Source organism: Sinohyriopsis cumingii, chromosome 1, assembly GCF_028554795.1.
Source record: "Sinohyriopsis cumingii isolate HCF-2022 chromosome 1, ASM2855479v2, whole genome shotgun sequence".
Taxonomy (NCBI): domain Eukaryota; kingdom Metazoa; phylum Mollusca; class Bivalvia; order Unionida; family Unionidae; genus Sinohyriopsis; species Sinohyriopsis cumingii.
Window position 1 is genome coordinate 98256959 of NC_142961.1, and position 14942 is coordinate 98271900.

Below are 14942 nucleotides of genomic sequence, written 5' to 3' on the forward strand. Positions count from 1 at the left end.
ATGGAAGTGGAGGTGAAAAAAATTAAAGATACCTGGTCAAAGAAGAGAAAGGTCAAAGAAAACACAAAGGACAAAGAAAATAGAAAGAAAAAAGAGGCCTTTGACAGACTGAATGAAAAGTGGATGAAAGTGCAAGAGAAATTTAGTTCCATGGGACATCCTGACTGGATGAGAAAGACGGAAAAGAAGAAGAAGAAAGGAATCCTTTAGGAAGTGAGGAAATGGTGGAAGACCTGGAGAAAATAGAAGAAGAACTCAAAGGTCCTTTTCAGGGCCACTCATATGCCTCAAAAAGAGTTGCTTTCTTGTCAATTTTTCAGTTAGTTGTATAGTTGTTTGTATAATGTTTGTATAATGTATATTATCTGTTGTCTGTGTTATCTTTGTCTCTGTCCCGCCAGTCCCATTCCCGCCAAGCGTTCTAGTTTTTTCTTTCTTTCTCCCGCTGTTTGCTCCGACTGAGGTCAGCCCCTTGCTACATTGTTGCTAATCGTCAGTACCGTGACGTCACCTTACCTGTCATGTAATTTCCCATTGTCGCTATAAATCTTTTCGCATTATCTCTTCAGGAGGTCTCGTAATGATAATTCCCATTGTCCATATAAATCTTGTCGCTATATCACCCCAGGGGATTCTGTAATGCATTTTCCCATTGTCGCTATATCGCAATACTATACTATTGACCATCGATACATGGAATCATCGACCATCGAGACATGGAGATAATCATCGACCATCGAGATATGGAGACAATCATCGACCATCGAGACATGGAAAGAATCATTGACCATTGAGAGATTGAGAGAATTATCGACCATCGAGACAGAGAGAGAATCATCGACCATTGAGACATGGAGAGAATCATCGACCATCGAGACATGGAGATAATCATTGACCATCGAGACATGGAGAGAATCACTGACGTCAAGAAGTGCAGCCAATTTAAACTTCCTTAACTTCACGCTGATTTCTCTTAGCCCATCCTGGCAAATGTAATCACTAATTTCCTCTGTTCATCTGGTATTTATGTACGTGGTATGTAAAATGTATAGGACATCATCCATTTCACCTGATTCCTTCTATCATATGTCTTGTTCTTTGCCCCAGATGTGTATATCCTCAATTTGCTCTTTTTTTTTTTCAAGACGGTCTCTTCATAAGTCTGATCGTAAAGTCTGGATGTACTTTAACATAACACACTTGTTTAATTTCCCTAATTATCTTTTTCAAGTATGGTTCAATGTAATTGAAAAATGTATACAATCACCTTTTACTGGTTGGTTCTAAATTTTATAGGGAATATAATGCAGAGAAAACAAGACTTTAACTGTCAGTTTCTCGATTTTAAATACAGCGTTCATAAAGAGTGAACTACAAAACTCAGGACACTTTAATTTCTTTTCTGTGTTACCATATAAGGAGACTCTTTCATATAGTTAAGACCTTGACATTGCATTATTCAATTCCTGTTAGCCTATTATGCAAGATAGCTGTCCTTACAAATCTTCATTTTTGTTAAGCAGGACGATTGAAAAATATACATGATCTGAAATGGGTAATGATTTAATCTTGAATTTATGAAACGAGTTAAATATATTCCAGCTTTTGTGAGGCTTGGCAGTAAAAGCTGGAAATTATTCAACGAGTTACAAAATTTAATGAATTCTGCATAAGTTGCTCCCAGATGTTTGGATGATCTAATATGTTTTCAACGTAATAAATACAGTTTTAGATATTCAAAAAAATAAAAATATTTTTGACGTCCCAAGAATTAAAACCTCAGCAGATGGCAAAACATATTTGAGAAAGACAGCCGCTATTCTATGAAATGTGGTACCCTAATTATTTTAGGGACCAATCAAAATTTAATTGATTAGATCATTAATGTTATTCTAGAATGTTGAAGACTGTAAATGTAATATCAGCAAATAATACCGAAACCGAAACCCCATGCCATGATGACAACAATTAATAGGTGTGTTATCGTTTTGTTTTACTGCACTAGTCTTATATACCATAAAGTGTCTTACTGTTATATCCTTAATCTGCGTCCCAACACGCTTTTTGTCATAAATTGGTGCTTTTGATTTAAATTACACTTACATTTCGATTTTAATCTACAATTTTACGTTACTTAAACTTTATATCTTAAGATGTAGATATTTTAGTTACATAAATACTGAAATTTAGGTTGAATTATTGCCTTTTCAAAATGCTTTTTTGCTTATACTGTTAAGTTGTACGCTGCATTTTGTCCCATTGCATCCACGTGTTGTGCTGTGTTGATATGTCTTGCAAATCATGTTCGATCTAATGTCTATACTGCTTTTTATATTGTCCGTAAGAAAAGCTCACTATGTTGAATTGTTATTTAATTCATGCAAACTAAAAATAACTGTTATCTTACTGGATTTGTTTACTTTTCTAGTTCCAGTTTCCTACCCATCTCGTTTTATAAGCAGAGCTCCATTACAGTCAGATTGGCCTCGTACGTTGGCATCTTAAAGAGACGAAAGAAGTTGTATCTGTTATAAATTAGAAAAAGATAAATATTCTATTTTTCAATATTAGGCATGTGGGATTCAATATAATTAGAGACCTATACGCGTAAAAATCTTTGTCGCTTAATTTTACTAAATATTCAACACGGGGTGGGAAAGGTCCGAGAAAACTAGTATATGTCATACTTCCTTTATTTCTTTTTAATGTCCTGTTTTCATTTACCTGTTTGCACTTTCCTAAACACTACTGCATTTATGATAAATAAGATTCATGTGTTCATTCACCGTTGTTACTTACGTTGGCAACATAATAAGTACATTATGGTTGAAATACCCAGCTTTTCGTATTTAAGTAACATTGCTACGTGTTTGCACCATGGAACGGCGAAGCAGGCTAGACATAAAAAAATTTAAAATAAAAAATCTTGTTGGTTCATTATTTTCACAGATCTTCAAAGCAATTATACATGTGAAAGAGAGAAATCTTTAATCTGAATTGATTTCGTGGAAACAAGTGACAACGCATTAAATTTCACTCGCGTCCTCTCTTGCCGCTTTTCTCAGGTACCAACATTACTCATAATCGGCAAATCCAGTACTCCCTAACGGTGGCTCCATTATATTTCAAAGGTAATTTTCAAAAATTATCTTTAAAATATCCGTACCCAACACTGCGTAACAAAACCTTTTAAAATTTAATATTTGTTTAACAACAATATAATAACATGTTGTTTTGTTTTTTTTAAACAGTAGATACTGATTTATTGGGCATAGTATATGATTGAAGATTGCTGGTTGAAATATCCAGGATGTATTCTTGGAATAAACTTTTCATTACCACCGTATTATTATAGTACATACCATACCAATTGCAGGTACTCTCGCCAAAATCTTGAACCTTAAAACAGATTTTTCCATATTAAATATCTAGAAAATAAAATATAAAAAATAAATAATAAATTCACAGCAAATGAATATTAAACTAGGACAGTTACTTGACTATTATTGTCCCAGTGACATTCTGGATCAAATTTGTACCCCTTGATCAAAATGAGCATGAACCAAATTTCAGACTGGTAGTAAGGAGTAGTTTTAAAATGTTCATATATTTTCTGTGTATCATTGGTCTATAGTGAGCAACCAATCGTTCTTTTCAAGTCCATGTGAGGTTGGGAGAAAGCGACTGGCTCACCTCTGTTCAAAGAGCTGAATTTGTCTTTGATTACGTCGGCCAGGAGTAAATTAAAATGGTAATAAACAACAGTGTAATAGTCACAATTTATTGCTGTATGTCAGATTTATGTATCGCAAACGAGTAAAGGTACAGTAGGGACCGTTGTGTAGAACACGTGGAACGAGACAATTGTATTCTAATGTCTTTACTATATATCCCCGTTTGTTTGTACCTCCCCCACCGATATCAATAACGAAAACGTTTAATGTGATCAGAATTGCACACAACTAAGTCAATTAAATCATTGATTTATAATTTCTAAGCTGACTGACCAGAGTGGCACTAATACTGGCATCCCCAGCACCTTTCATGCTAAACGGACTTTTTCATACTAACACGGCGCCATATTGCATATGCGTATACTATGTGCTAGTTTATTTCCATCAGACAACATAATAACGTAGTTCATCTTATTCGGTAACTGTCGGATAATTCCGTAAATTACCGTAACGTTGAGAGTTTGGAAATATATCCCTTTGCACATAGGAACACAGAAATTAAACTGCTATTTAAATCCACGTGAAAGCAAAGTTGCCCTTTTCCTTTGCTGAAAATGAACTTGTCCTGGAAATGGATCTCGAGCATGTCCGTCTATTATATTGAAAACTTCCGTTAAACATGAAACGCGCAGATGATGATGGTGTTAGGGCCAATCTACTCACAGGTTAGAAAGTATACATTAATGATTTGACTAAGTTCCTTGCACTTTATATCAAATTAAAGGTTTCCATTATTGAAATCTGCAGGGGGATACAAACAAATGGGTCAGACTATAATAGAATATCAGATGTAGATTTTGCCTTATTCACTGTTTCTCCCAAATTACGTTCTTCCAGATCACATTTCAGCTACATGTACATGTATGTTGATGAAAGAATGATAATAATAAAGGATAAACTTCAACATATAGATCCAGTAAGATTATCATCAATCTATTTTAGTTTTGTGTTGTGGTATTCCTACAGTACAAGACCTCTGTCTAGTCCTACATGCAAGACCTCTATGCTGATATTTATGTTTTGGGTGTCTGGATCTTACTGCGTAACTAACGGCGCTGTGTAGCGTGTTTTGATGTTGACTAACATGGTAACAGAAGTAAAATTTTAAGGAAACTCAATAACTGGCAGCAAATAACGATGCTTTTCTACAAAGTAAAGTAGTAATCTTTTAGTCAGACTTTACTTACTCTGATGTCTTTTCTCTAATAAATTCAAATTCTCACAAACGAAATGGACATGTTTTCAAGATTTTTTGCCTGCATTTCAGTTGGCTAGAAAGTGATGAAAGCCGTGGAATGCCAAATTGGGTTAAGTTGAAATATTATTTTTTAACGAAATGGATAAAACTATTGTGCCTGTTGGAACTGCGAGCAACGTTCCGTTTCGTTCAAGAACATGCCTCAGCATACCTCGACTACCTTCACAACAGATTCAAATGCATGTCAACAGAACATGAAAATGCATCCATTTGCTAGTGTCAGATTTTGATTCCAATAAAATAAAAACAGTACAGTATATTACATATCAATTTGTGGAAGAATGTTGATATGGGCTGCCAAGTGTGTGAGATATTCCTGGAACTTTGACTACTTGTTCCGATGTCAAATGACATGGGAACACGCTATACAAGGCTATTATTTGATAGTAAAACTTGGCACTAAAACGTAGATAACATGTGATTAGTCTTATATTGTAGGACTAGACCTTGGCCTTGATATTTATGTTTTGATGTCGACTGACATTATAATGAAAGTCCGATTTTCAGGAATATCTCACACACTTGGCAGCCCATATCTGTGCTTTTCTACAAATTAAAGTTTTAATGTATTAGTCGGACTTCACTTACTCTGATATCCTTTTCATAATAACTTCATATTCTCCCACAAGCAAATGGATGTTTTCAAGTTTCATTGGCCTACATTTCAGTTGGCTAGGAAGCGATGGAAGCCGGGAATGCCAAAATCGGGTTAAGTTGAATTGTTAATCTTTAACGAAATGATAAAAAATATATTATCTTTATAGGGCCTATTGGAACAGTAACATTTCATTTCGTTTAAGAAACATATCCCCCACTTGAACATGCTTCCACATACCTCGACTACTGTCACATTCATTAAATTCAAATGTATGTCAATGGAACATGAAAATGCATCCATTTGCAAGTGTCAGATTTGGATTCGACCAGGATAAAGACAGCACAGTAAGTATATTATGTACACGTGCATTTTTGGAAGAGTGTTGATATGGGCTGCCAATTGTGTGAGATATTACTGGAACATTTGATTACTTGTTGGCATTGGAACATGCTACAAAAGGCTGTTATTTGGGCAGTAAAACTTGGCACTAAAACATATATAACATGTGATACGTCTTACATTGTAGGACTATGTGTTTTGGCTGAAACAAAATCATAATTTTCCACACACTAGAAAGCTGGTTGTTTTGGCATCTTCTTTGTTTATATTGTTGGATTTCTCTTTGGTTTTCCAATAGCAAACCAGGCCAATTAATCGTTCAGACCCTGAAACTGGCTTGGGCAGCTATACCAGTACTTTGAGGTGTAGTTGCTTTTTACTCCATAATATTAGTAAGATTACTGTAGCTGTGTAAAACTGGGTGTAAGGTTGCTTACATCAAAGCAAACCACAATTCAGAAATTACACTATTATAATAATTTTCAAAGCATTATTTTTGAAAGTGCATTATTGTATCTTGATGATATTGTTTAAATTTAGTGCAGTGATGCTTATGATTTGAATCCAAGGAACGTACTTGATTCATCATGATGTAGTTCATTAAGCGCAAGCTACAACCATCACTGTACATGCGGTGGTGCCATTACATAAATATGGTCACTAGCCTAAATGCTAGTGTTGAACCAAACACTATTGTTCATCATTGTCATGCTAGGATCACATTTTAATGAGTTCGGTATTTATGACTTAAAGACAAAAATAAAAACATTATTACCGGTGCATTGATACAAAATTCTAATGCAATAATGCATAAAGAAAGAATAATTAGAGTCAAAATGGAAATGGTACTCTTACATCAACCCGGGATTGCTCAGTTCTCATCACTGTTCGATCAAATTTCTACACAAATTTAAATTGGGCAGAAACAATAAGAAAACAGAAAATAATATAAATTGTTGACTTTTAAAACGAATTAAAGTAACTTCTAAAAGTTCCATGTAACAATATCAACCCTGAGAGAGGTACATGTATAATTGTTGCTAATATAAGATTGCCCAAATAAAAGCATTTAGAAGTTACCTCATTATTCTTGTGATGTCTTAAGTTTATTGGTCAGCTTATGTGCTGGTCATGCACTTTTTAATGTTTATGCCCATTCACTCTGTGGGTCAGCTTATAAGTGAATGAGCTTATACATAGCTGCCAACCCTCATGAATTTGGCATGAATTTCACGACTTTTTCTACGATTCATGGATTCATGCTGCAAGCAAATAATTCGCGAATTCTCCAATTCTGAATTATTTTATATCTTTAATAAAATAACCGATTTCCCGTAAAGTGCTAGTCGTTATATTGGCAGTTGCCCAAATGGTCCGGTACTGCTGGTAGCGATATTAGTAGAACTACAGCTGATTAGTACAGTTGGCCCGGTAGCATGCATTTTAGCCTATTTTAATCTATCTGTATAAGAGTAGTTTTACAAATGCTTTTGAGAGAACCTAGGGCCTAACCGGAATTTTGCTCCATGCATGCTACACCAACACTGATTTGAGTTACCGTTCTGCATCGCATGTAAGATCTTGAAAATGGCTTCACCACCAAGGAAAAGAAATGTATTGCTCAAAAAGCGAAGTTTAATTTGGAATGTATCAAAAATTGGAAGCGCATTCTGCCATTAAACATTGATATACATCATGCTTTTTGCACAGTGTGCCACAAATTTTGTATTGGGCATATGGCAGAGAAGATGTGAGGATGCACATCGATTGCAGAAAACACGTAGAAGTTTGGAAAATGAAGAATTCGCAGATTTCAGCTATGGAAAATTTTAAGCCTTCAACGGAAAACCTACAAGCTACCAACGCTGAAGCATCATTTGTGAGTTTTCTTGTTGAACACAATCTACCTTTATCAGCTGGAGTCCATGCTAAACATTTGTTCTGACAAATGTTCCCGGACTTTAAGATCGCTTCCAATTTTTACTGTGGAAGAACCAAAGGTGCTGCAGCTCCAGTGCATTCCTCACAGCAACAGTGTCAGTGACAGTATTTTCTCTAGGGAGGAAAAATAAGACAGACTTTAGTGCCTCCTTAGGTGCAGAAAGTTTGTCAGCAAATTTTAGTCACCAAGATCAACCAGCAGGCAAGAAGCCTGAACTGTTTTGAAAAAAAATTTACGCTCAAGCAGTCGAGGAAGTTCAAGTCTGCCACAGTATCATGTCTTGATAAATAACCACAAGAAAAAGTGAAGTTTGTGAATACCATAATAAATAGAAATGCAGATATATTTCTGTATATATGTAGTGTTTTAGTTTTATATTGCAACCTTGATATAGTGTAGTATCGAAAGACAGTGGATGGAGTTATTGTCATGGTATTTTTCACAAATTCATGTCCAAATTCACTCATTTTTATCCCTATTTTCACTAATTGCAAGCCTGGAAGGTTGGCAGCTATGAAAGAACATTAACTCATCGAGATTATTACATTAGGATTTACTTCCAAAGAATAAGGAAAGAATAATGTATTTTATTCATTTATATCGTACCACGTGCAAAAATTTTAAATTTTTTCCGTGTATAATGATTTGTCGGGCACATTTTTCTACAAGCTGAGATTTTATGGTGGAAGATCTTTCATGAAATATTACAGAAAAGTGATGTATGTAATACATTGAAAATATGTTGAATTTATTTGTCGTTACAGTCATACAAGGATACAAAGGCCCCAGCTGACGAGCCCCCAATACATAGGATTCGTATTACCCTTACTAGTCGGAATGTGAAGAGCTTGGAAAAAGGTATACTCCATGTAGTCAGTGTTATCTCCCTTTTTTGTGGAATGGGCATGTATATTAGCCTGTGTCTATTTTGTTGTAACACGTCTGTTACCAATTTCGTTTCCAGACCATAACATCTGGACAGCTCCAGTGGCCTAGTGGTTAGAGTGTCCACCTCAGAAGCTGGAGGTCGTAGGTTTGAACCCTGGCCGAGTTATACCAAAGATTTACTAACAGCTGCTTTGCAAGGCACTCAGCATTATGAGATTAGTTTAGGACTGGTTGGACTGGTGTCAGGATAATGTGACCGGGTGGGACATAATGCTACATGTCTGCGGCATGATGCCCCAGTGCTAGACATCTCTATAAACTGCCACACTGCAGACATCGTAGCGATATGACCGATTTTTAAAAAAGAAGCTACATTAAAAATCCTAATTACACACACATAACATCTGAAGGATCTGCTGGATTGAAACCAGAATTGTTGTGTGGTTACAATACATTATCAATACACATATAAACTTGATGGTCTTTCCATCTTGAGAAGGTTTGTCAGTGGTAGTTTGTGCCCTTTTTATGTGTGTTGACAGAATGATCTGTTTCCAGTATTCAGATTACAGACAGATATAGACTTGATTAGATTTGTATGCCATTCTTACCCATAACAAGGTAACAAAAATACTTTCAAACAATCTGTTGTCACCAATTTAAACCTTTTAGGTCATTTCAGGCTGCCCCATTTTAATCAGATGCAGGACTTTTCATGGCCAATACGGCCTTTGTTTTGATCAGATGCCGGACTTTTCATAGCCACTATGGCCTTTGTTTTGATCAGATGCCGGACTTTTCATAGCCACTATGGACTTTTCATAGCCACTATGGCCTTTGTTTTGATCAGATGCAGTTGATGTATTGTAGCACTTGTCATGACATCTGTTTTTCAGGTAGGAAGCTGTTTACACCACTGGGGCGTTCCACTTGACATGAATTGTTGTTTAACTAAATTTGATTGGCACATTGTGCCCTGGAACAAGAAGTATAAAGTGCCCTGGAATGAGCATTACATCATGCTTGAACCTTAAAAGAAAGTTTTACAAATATATGTTAAGATACAGCTACCTAGAAAACTCAAACTGGCTGATTCATCTTCATCTTTAGGCATATGCTGCCTGATGATAGTGATGATGGCAGGAATTTGTAAAGTTATGAAGGATATCAAATTATTGGAGCTGGGAAAGTCTTAATGGAGATACCTCTGAACGATTTTGAGTCCAAAAGTGGTGTTAAATATGAGTCATGTACATACAGTAGTCCCCCTCTTATAAGGCCACCCCTAATGCAGCAGTTAAGTGGCCTTATAATGCGGGTGGCCTTTCTAGAGGGGGATGACAGATGTGAATAGTAAATACATATGAAAAAAGTCACAAGTACATTTAATTTTAAATATTTAATATTTTAATTAAAAAATCACATGCATGATGTGAAATAAATGTAAAACAAACTTTGTCATCATTTGCAAAAGAATGCTATGAATAACCATTGATACAGTTTTAAAACTGTCTTTATAATTATGTTACAGTTCACATCATCTGTCACTTTGTTGGTAACAGTCTAAAAAAAAAAAAAACCAGTCTTGTCACATTAAAAATATCCTTGCTGTCATATCCCCTGCATATGTCGTTTAGTCTTTTGTTCCAATCTTCGACAACTTCATTATTAACATCAGCTGATTCGCCGCTTATGACAGAACTCTTGATATTGTGTCGCACTTGAAATCTGTGCAACCATCTGTTACTTGCGGTAAAGTCGTCATATCCCAATTCAACTGACAAAATTTTTGCTTTTTCTTGCCTTTCAAATCAGGATACAAACGTCTCCTGGCTCAAACAATCTTCCTTTCTCCGTCCATTTCACCTTTCCACTTCTGCAGAATTGTTTCATTATCTTTCACGATATTGTTTATCTGAGTCTTCCCGACGTTAGTTTTCTGCAAGGATCCTCGACGAGCCCCCCCCCCCATCAGTTGAATTACTTTCACGTTCTCCTCTAAACTGAGAATTTTTATTTTCCTCGATGACATGTTGATCTTTTTGCAGTAAGTTATTCATGTTGCCAACTACAATACTGATAAAACAATTTTGTATGCATCTAAACAAATATTCGTGTGTTTTTAAAGGAAGTGATCTTGTCACGTGATTCGTTAGTCGCAGTCTGGTACCCTATTGTTTTATACATTTCTTTACACTAAGTGAGAGAAGCCAAAACGGCTTCGATATGTACCATTAACACCACGCAGATTTGACCTTGCGGCCGCTAGGATTCGTAATTTTGACAATTATTGTCAGCAGTAATAGCCACTGATTACCAAAGTGAACAAGCTCAACATCTTACTAAGGGAAGCCATAAAGGCTATTAAACCATTTTCCTGCTGACTTGAGTATTGTACATCGATACTGCCACCTCTCAGCTGTTACTACTGTTCGATAATTGTAATCTTAACAATTATCAGAGTGACTAAACCGGACATCTTATGATAACACAGCAGTAAGACTAATTGGATTACATGTACGTACCCTTTTGTATGGATTAAAATTTGAGTCTTTCTCGGTTTTTATGGAATAAATTTGGCTTCTTGTGAGGCATAAATGATATAATATTAACCTTAGTGGTAAATGTACTTTACTCAACACTTCTTTCAGTAACGAAAACCCGACATCGGGAAACAGAAATCGGATTACTTAACACACATTATGAATACAATACTGGTTCTGGATACATATTCAAATAAAATGCGGCCGCTTGTGAGGGGTAAATTTTATAATTTTGCACTAATATGCTGGTCACATTAGCCGGGTGGCCTTTCGCGAGGGGTACTTTTGAACACAAACTCATCAGTGCCAACAGATTCTGGCCGTAAGGAGCTGGTGGCTGCTGGTCAGTGGGGGCCGTTCAAGAGGGGGACTACTGTACTGGATGGACAAAACAGATGCCATGCCAGTCACAGATCTGCCATCTCTTACGATTTTGCACAATTCTCCAGCAGGTTGACAGCTGGGATATTAGTGGTTGGTCAACAAAATCACCAAGTAGATCAGCACTAATTTTGTAATATGGTTTAAATAGAAGTGTCTTTACATTACAGTAAAACCATGGTCTTATCTAGAACTGAATGCTTAGGTTGGGAATTCCCCTCCCCCCCTCTCCAAATTAAGTGATGGGTAGGTCCAGATTTCAGAGTATTGGCAAGATTGTGTTCTTGCTATACTAAACAAGTCTTAGTGAAATGTTTGATTAATTATGTAACCAAATAAGCAATATCTGGCTTCATGGTCATTTGGCTGCATTTTTATTTTCATTTTTTTATGCTTTTTACCTTGTGCTTTTACTTTCAGTGTGTGCTGACCTCATCAAGGGTGCTAAGGAGAAGAACTTAAAGGTCAAAGGGCCTGTCCGTATGCCCACAAAGATTCTGCGCATCACCACCAGGAAGACTCCTTGTGGTGAGGGGTCCAAGACATGGGATCGTTTTCAGATGAGAATCCACAAACGTCTAATCGATCTTCACAGCCCTTCAGAGATTGTGAAGCAGATCACATCCATCAGCATTGAACCTGGGGTGGAGGTTGAAGTTACAATTGCCGATGCTTAGGTCATGACGTGGGCATATTGATATTGGACAGAAAATATTCAATAAAGAAACAGCAAAACTATCATTTTGTTTAATTTTGATTTTTCAACATAACTTTTGCCAGAATGTACATTACACACATCGCATTTTACAGAAAATAAACAAATCGATTGTGGACCTTAATCCTATCATGCTGTTTCCATCATGGACAGGACATACTGGTGATTGAGGATTGTATCCCTCTTGGTTTGTGTGGACAGATTAAATTTATTAATCCCAGTTAGAAAGTTATCCATAAAAGCATTCATGCATATGTATTAAGAGATATGAATGATAAATTTGCAAGCAGTGAATGCTGAGACTTTACAAAGTTGGATTATAGCAATTTTAACTTTTAACAAGTAAGAGAGGTGCTTTTAAACAAACACTATGAAATATATACACTGCACTATGCAAAAGATGATCTCTATTAGTCTGCTTAGTATATTCAACACAAATATACAACACATTTTCTCAGGAACTAGACACTTGTCTACTTTTACTGCAGACCTTTCAATTTTATGCAGACTGTACGAAGCACATGATACTGCATTGTACAACCTATAATGTAAGATGTATAATTATTGCTGGTTTTGTTCATCTGACAAGTTTATGTATAGATAGATGAAAGTGATGTTAAAGTTTCATCACTTAAATGTTTTCAGTCATGGGTTCTAATATGTTAACCTATCTACACCTTGGCAGTTTGATCATATATTTCAGTGCTTTGCACTTGTGATGTCTCTTGGATTTCAAAAGTTGTTCTATTAGAATGTATTGTCAACTAAAAAAGATGGCCTGTAATGTAATAAAAGAGAAACTAGGACAAATTAATTTAATGTTACCACTATATTTTGTACAGGTTAAGGTATGAAATTGACCCCTGCTAGGATCGAGGTTAAGGGTGACTGGGAGGAAGGGTTATCCCATCTATTCAGTGTGTCGACTCTTGGAGTGAGTACAATAGAAACTGCTAGGGATGCCACAACACCCACTATGGCTGCAGTAAAATCCATGACTTCTAGATTTAGTGGATTTCAACTAGAACAGTGGTGGAGAATATAATTGGCTGAGTGGACTTGCACTACTCATAGTTGGCACTTAATCCCAAGACCCTCTGTCCTCCGCCAGATTGAATGGGCAAACTAAAATGTGATGCATGTACTGTATATAATTCGGTGATAACCATCTTTCTGTACATCTTTCCACTGTTGATTCTTGGGCTGACCTACCATCTAAGGCTTGTATAAATATAAGTATGTGACAGTTAATTACTGAAGTAATTGCATTTATATTTATCTATTTGAAAATTAATAAATTAAAGATGTTACTTTTAGGAATGTAATCAGTTTTTTTTTCGGTCTACTGGTCATCGACCAAAGAATCTTATGGGATGGCCTGTTGTCAGTTGTCTTTCATAAATTGGTCCATTTTGACAAGTTGGTTTTAATGCTACTGCTACACTGCTTGGATGATTGCCACTAAACTTTACACATACATTCATCCCATGTCTGGTTGGCCCTAAACAAACAGTAGTCGGTCTGTCCAGTTAAAGGACTCTTGTTTATCACATTTGATCTTATTTCTTTGGAGGAATGCAGATTTAGTTCTGAGTTTTAAAATTAAAACTTAGCTTTCATATCTTGCTGTCAATAAGTGTACATATTAAGGAACAAAAGAAATAAGATGCATTCAACCAATGAATTCTCCAAATTGATCTGCATTTCTGTTGATTAACAGTTTTGAAGAATTAAAACCAGTTTTTTTTGTTCTAATTTTATGTACCGAAAATGTAATTGTGAGTTATTTCTTTAATAGGTTAAATGACAACTGTAGATGTTTTTTTTAAAAAAAGTCACATTACCAGTTAGAAGATAAATTTCCTCAAGGTCTTTTCATGAGCCTGGTATCCATGATGTACAGTCACCAGTGACATGCATATTATTCTCTTGGCTACAGTATTTACTAGACTGCTCCGTGGCCTAGTGGTTAGAGCATCTGCCTTGGAAGCAGGAGGTTGTGGGTTTGATCCCTGGCTGAGTCATACCAAAGACTTGCAAAAATGGTACTTAAGCTGCCTCGCTAGGTGCTCAGCATTAAGAATTTAGTGTTAGGACTGGTCGGCCTGGTGTCAGGATAATGTGACTGGGTGGGACATCATGCTACATGTCTGCAGCATGATGCCCTGGTGCTAAACATCTTGTTATTGCTGAAGAATATCGGAGACGATTTCATTGACTTTTTATTACATCTAATTGGTCCCAGATGAAAATGATGCCTCTTAAACATCCAACATTCCATCTGAATTTATGGTGATATCAACATGGGGCTTTCTTTAAACGACTTTTGGTGATGTCTAGTTGGTACTCAGTGAAAATGGTGATCATTTGATTTCCAGCATGAAGTTGTATGTCTGTGTCCCTATGACTTTAAATTTGATAGATTTTGGTTAAGTGGTTGTCTTGTTGAATTGTAAGGTAGGTATATATAAATCTGTTTGGTGTCTATGTATTGAAGCAACTTGTTTAAGATGTCTGTTGTGTATAGTGCAATTCTGTAATAAC

At 36.0% G+C, this 14942-nt stretch overlaps 1 protein-coding gene across 1 annotated transcript; it reads left to right on the top strand.

Annotated features, from left to right (window-relative positions):
- Positions 1 to 3619: 3619 nt before the first annotated feature.
- On the top strand, positions 3620 to 12421 carry LOC149807412 (small ribosomal subunit protein uS10). The gene is made up of 3 exons (XM_089966500.1): positions 3620 to 3751; positions 8636 to 8729; positions 12104 to 12421. The coding sequence occupies exons 1-3, from the start codon at positions 3749 to 3751 to the stop codon at positions 12358 to 12360; spliced, it is 354 nt and encodes a 117-aa protein (XP_089822626.1). The 5' UTR covers positions 3620 to 3748; the 3' UTR covers positions 12361 to 12421.
- Positions 12422 to 14942: the final 2521 nt, after the last annotated feature.